At 34.7% G+C, this 6,012-nt stretch overlaps 1 protein-coding gene across 2 annotated transcripts in view; it reads right to left on the bottom strand.

The window, feature by feature from the left end:
* LOC116087014 (ankyrin repeat and KH domain-containing protein 1) overlaps positions 1-6,012 on the bottom strand; it is an 83,641-nt gene that overhangs the window by 13,864 nt on the left and 63,765 nt on the right. For both annotated transcript variants that reach the window (XM_031365394.1, XM_031365396.1), the window contains 3 exons: positions 1,621-1,766; positions 1,364-1,475; positions 502-647 (listed from right to left, as the gene is read on the bottom strand). In XM_031365394.1, the coding sequence (XP_031221254.1) occupies positions 502-647; positions 1,364-1,475; positions 1,621-1,766 (404 nt within the window). The remainder of the gene's footprint in view (positions 1-501; positions 648-1,363; positions 1,476-1,620; positions 1,767-6,012) is intronic.

Here is a 6,012-nt window from a genome sequence, read left to right as displayed (position 1 = left end):
AAAAAAAAAAAAAAAAAAAAGAATCGCTATCAGACAAGATTCATAGCAGTAGCAAAAGTATGGTTATGAAGTAGCAATAAAATAATTTTATGGATGGGGTCACTACAGTAATAGGAACTGCATTCAAGGGTTACAGCATTAGGAAGATTAAGAACCACTGGTTTATGAAGCTTTGTAAAACACATGTGGTTTACATGTAGTTAAAATGTAAGCACATGGCTCAGCAGTTAAGAGAACCCACTGCATGAGCACAAGACCCAACTTCAGTCATTCCCGGCGCCCAAATCAGGCAGCTTAAAACTATCTATGACTTTAGCTTTAGATCTGAACTCTTTGGGCTCCATAAGCTTCCACGTGCATGTGTGTGTGTGTGTGTATGTATATATGTATACACACACACACGCATATATACATATATATGTGTATATATATATATAAAATCTTGAAAAATACAAAGCACATACATATTAAAAATATATAAGCAAACTAACGTTAACATACCTCCTGCCGTCCACCAGAACATGCCAAAGAAAGTGGAGTATCTTTAGTTCGTTCAGATTGTGCCTCTATATCTCCACCTTTATCCAAAAGGATTTCAACAACTCCAACATGCCCTGCTGTTGCCGCCAGGATCAGTGGAGTAAAACCTAAATTAGAAAATAAAAAATTCTAACAAATTTGTGGTTTTTACTTACCTTACTGTCACTGTTTTCAATTCCTTTTTATTTTAATTTAACAGTTCAGGGCAGATGAACAGTTTAGCATCAGAATGCTCTAAATTCTAATTTGTTAATGATAAAAACACAAACACCTGGCAAAAGAAAATGCTAAATCAACAAAAGCTATTAAAGTTTATACTCACAAACTACATGAGGATTAAAGACAAAGACATTCACAATTTGGTTTTTGAGCCTAGGGCTTGAAGCATGCAAGGTAAGAGTGCAGCCCTATTACTCTATCATCTTCATTAATAATTTAGTTTACTTTTGTCTTTTTAGAGAAGTATTTGGTTCAATAGATGAATGAGCCTGGAAACTGCCAATCTATTTTGTCACCAACAATATAACAGCCAGGTGGTAGTAGTGGCACTGCACAGGCAGAGGCACAGATCTCTCAGTTCAAGGCCAGCCTGGTCTACACAATGAGTTCCAGGACAGCCAGGGCTACACAGAGAAACTGTCTTAAAAAAATTTATTTTTCCCAGGGCTATACAGAGAAACCCTGTCTTGAAAAACCAAAAAAAAAAAAAAAAATTTTTTTTCACACACATAAACACATATATGAAATACTTATTCATAGTAAAAATTCTACAATTTTGAAGGGTGTAAATACTTAGATTTCATTTGTGAGTGATATTTCCTACCTTTTTTGTCTCTATGCTCAATTTTAGCATCTCGAGCAATGAGAACAGATACGAGTTCTTCATGGCCACCTGCACAGGCCAGTGTTAAAGCTGTGTCATGATTGCTTTCCGTCTAAGGAGGAAAAAAAAAATTATTTACATATTTATAAAAAGAGTTCTCAATAAAAAGTATTTCTTTCCATCAAAAATGTACAATGACAATTTTCCCTTTCATAATAAATTAGAACATGTAAAATAAGTTTATAGAATCCACTCACATGTGCATCAATGTCAACCGAAGGATACACAGGGGGAATGGGTGGGGTAACCATATTGCTAGGAGTCTGACAACAGGATTCAGGTGTAGGACACTCTGTGGTCTGAGAGGGATTGTTCGACCCAATAGGCACTCTGGTACTCACGGCTGAAAAATAATATTTATATCGCTAAATTCCACTTTAATGAATAATATTGTTTGTACATAGAAAAACATGTAAAACAAATGTCCATTTGAGCAATATACTATAGTGAAATCACAAGCTTTGGAGTTAGAAGAACTTATATTGAATGACTTCCTAAACTCATGCAATTTATTTAACTTATTTGAGCCTCTATTCATATGTACAATAAGGATAATAACAATACCTGCCTTGAAAAGTTTTTGGGAAGATCACTTGAGATAACAGATGCAACTGAGTACAGAGCCTGTTGTTAGTGGACAGATAATAAATAGATGGTGGTATTTTATACTACCAATAAGGAAGTATATCCTTTCACAATTTAAGTTTTTAGCCAGATACAGTGATCCGTACTTGTAATCTCAGGACTCAAAAGTCTAAGGCAAGAGGATCACAAGGTTAAGGCTAGGGTGGAACACCCCTCAAAAAACAAACAACAGCCAAAAAAGAATGTTCATCTTAATTTGCAAAAATTAGACAAAAATATTCTGTAAATAGTGACAAGGGGTGGGACAACAAGTTAGATAATTTCTCAGATAAACAAACAGCAAGGAATGTGTTTTTAAAATTTAGCCTTTACCTTTTTTTTGAGTCAGAGTCTCACTGTATAGCCCTGGCTTTTCTGGGACTCACTATGCATCCATGCTGGCCTCAAGCTCAAGCACCCCTTGATATTAAAGGCATGCACTACTATGCCCAGCTATTATTTACTTTTAAATTAGGTAAAAATATATTTCTGAAAATCAAACTACTTTAAAAATGAAATTTAGATTTGAGATTTCAAAAACTTGTAGTTTGCAGTTTAGAATGGTGATACATGCCTGTAATTCCAATACTTGGAAGGTAGAGGCGGGAAAGACAGGAGTTCAAGGTCATCCCCAGCTACCAAGGAAATTAAAGGCCAAACCCAAAATGCGGTGTTTGAAAGCAGAGTTGAACGTTATTTTATGTCTGTTATATCTTTGTTTCACGGAGGATGGAGCTTTGGCTCACAGAGGGTTAAGTAGAACTAATCTTAAAAAGATGTAAGTAATTTGTGAGATAATGTATTTAAAGGAATTAACAGTAGCTGGCACAACATAAATGCTCAATAAATATAAAATGGTACATTCTACAATACTTTGAGTATTATTATTCACTGTATTGGAAAATAAAACCATTACTGTTCAAAAAATAAAAACTCAGAAAACATATAGCCAATAGTATAGGAAAAAAAATAATCTTCCATGATGGCAATAAACTTATAAAGGACTTAACTTAGTAATTTATTAGTTTTTTTAAAGTTTTATTTATTTATTTTTTGAGACAAAGTCTCCTCTAGTCGAGGCTGGCCTCCAACTTGAAGTGTAGCTAAAGCTGGCCTTGAACTATTATTATTCATCCTCGCTCTTCCACCTTTTAAGTGTTGGGTATGTGCCACTCCAGTTTAATTTAGAAGCTAAAATAACTCAGCAAAATTTTAGATACTGGGCTAGAGAGATGGCTCAGTGGTTAAGAGCACTGACTGCTCTTCCAAAGGTCCTGAGTTCAAATCCCAACAACCACAAAGTAGCTCACAACCATCTGTTATGAGATCTGATGCCCTCTTCTGGTGTCTGAAGACAGCTACAGTGTACTTACATATAATAAATAAATCTTAAAAAAAAAATTTAAGATGTCTGGATTTGCTTCTACATAAGCCATCCCTTCTTCTTCTCCCTACCAATATATAAAACATATCGGCAACATAAATTCCAACAACTTCATTCACCACAAAAAAAAAAAATTTTGATTATCCGACTACAAATAGGAATAATTATTTAAAGCTTTAAAACTTTTTGTCATTCAATGAAAGTGGCAGATAATGTTGCTACATCCCAAAATATCTATGTTTGGAAGACAGCTCCAAAGACCAACACCCTTGCCCCCAAATACTAGATTATATAATACCTTAATGTCTTATTTTTTTCAGTGGTGGGTCTTATATTTATTAACATATACCTTAGAAAAGAATTATATGTCTATCACTTTATTCCTGTTATTTCCTTCAATAATTGTGAAAAGCAAGTTATTTTAAACTTTTTTAAAGTATTTGACTAGAGTAGAAAGCTAAAATGTGATGTTCTAAAAGACTCCCTTATAGGACTTACTTAAAATATACACATTTCCTGTGTATTTAACAGCTCTATTACCCAAAACATGGTATGCTACATTATTCTAAGATATTTTCTCTGTAATAATGACAATCAGAACCATTCCATGGAAAGTGACTTTAATAGGATTAATTACAAATGAAAGTTATAAAGGTTGTATTATAGGAACATTATACTTTAGAACCATGACATTTTCATAAATTTTTAAAACATTTTCTATCTCTGAACAAAATGTCTCTTAAAATGACAGAAGCAGAAAACTACAATAAAAAAAAAATCAATGTACAATTCAAATTAAAAATTTTACACTGTACCAAAAAAAGTAGGGCAGTAGAAGAACCAGAAGACCTAACTTTTTATGAAACCAAGCAAAATTTTGTATATAGTATGGAATATTAACAAATTTTAACATAAAATTTTATTGCTACTAGAGAGATAAAATATGTTGTAAGGTTTTAATCACTGAATGGATATGGTGCTACTCACCTGTAAATCATAGTACTTGGGAGATAGAATATGGACTATTGGAATTTAAGGCTAGCCTAGACTAAAGAATACCCTGTTCCCCCGACCCCTACAAAAAAACAGTCCCAGACCTGGTTGGTGGTACGAGTTTATAACCTAGCTGCTCCACAGGCCAAGGCAGGAAGATCACAAGTTCAAGGCCTGCCTAGTTACAGGCTGAATTCAAGGACTGAACAACTGAGTGAAACCCTATCTCAAAACAACAAAAAACAAATGGGGCTGTGCTAAGAACATAGAGAACTTCCCTAACATTTGTGACAAAATATAAATGTTATGGCTATCATTTGGTATATGTCATAGTAATGATAAAACACCTAAGCTGGGTGGTGGTGGCACACTTTTAGCCCCAGTACTTAAGCAGGGTAGACCTCAGAGATTTATCTGCCTCTGCTTCTGTGGAAGAGGCCAGCCTGGTTTACAGAACAAGTTCTAGTACAGCCAGGGTTACACAGATAAACTCTGACTTGAAAAATAAAACAAAACAAAAATTAAAGCCTAAAAGTAAAGTATTAACATTAGAGGTAACTATTATTTAAAATAGCTTATAAATCCCTCCTCCCCAAATAAGAGGATCTCCAAATTCTTTAAAAACAAACAAACAAACAAATACTTATTTTTAATTACTGTATGTATGTTGTATATGTGTGTGTCACATGTATGCTAGATACTCATAGTTAAAATTCCAATTCCATAAAACTCGAGTGGTTGATCTTTGTAGATTTATATATGTGAGAAACAGGGTCACACTATGTAGCTCTGGCTGGCCTGAAACTATGTAGACAAGGTTGGCCTTAAATTCATATAGGCATCTGCTGTTGTGTCCTGAAAGCTAGGATTAAAGGCATATGCCACCATGCCAAGTGATTATGAGCTACCTGACATGTGTGCTGGGAACTGAACTTGGGTCCTCTGGAAGGACAGTACATGCTCTTACTCTCTAAGACATCTCTCCAGCCCTAATTTTTTATTTTCAAACTTCACAATGATCACTGCAGTTTCACTTAAAACATATATTAAAACTAATTTTTTTAAAGATGTATTTATTTTATTTATGTGTTGCTCTCTTCAGATACACCAGAAAAGGGCATCAAATCTCATTAGCCACCATGCGGTTGCTGGGAATTGAACTAAGGACCTCTGGAAGAACAGTCAGTGCTCTTAACTGCTGAGCCATCTCTCCAGCCCCCTTAAAAGTGTAATGTAGGCCAGACGGTGGTGGCGCACGCCTTTAATCCCAGCACTTGGGAGGCAGAGGCAGGCGGATTTCTGAGTCCAGCCTGGTCTACAGAGTGAGTTCCAGGACAGCCAGGGCTATACAGAGAAACCCTGTCTCAACGCCCCCCCCTAAAAGTGTAATATAAACAAGTGCTCAAAGTGCCAATAGCAATACTGTATCAGACGCAAAACCACACTAACTCACATACATATCAAATTTTAATATAAAAACAAAACTGACTTATTTTAATAGGATTTACAAGTATAATAGTATTTTTAAGATAAATGCAGAACTTTTATTAAAATCAAATGCATAATATAACAACTAAGGTTCTTTTCC

The sequence above is a fragment of the Mastomys coucha genome, unplaced genomic scaffold, assembly GCF_008632895.1.
Source record: "Mastomys coucha isolate ucsf_1 unplaced genomic scaffold, UCSF_Mcou_1 pScaffold13, whole genome shotgun sequence".
NCBI lineage: Eukaryota > Metazoa > Chordata > Mammalia > Rodentia > Muridae > Mastomys > Mastomys coucha.
Note: the sequence above shows the minus strand (reverse complement) of the source record. Positions and strands in the feature narration are given on the sequence as shown.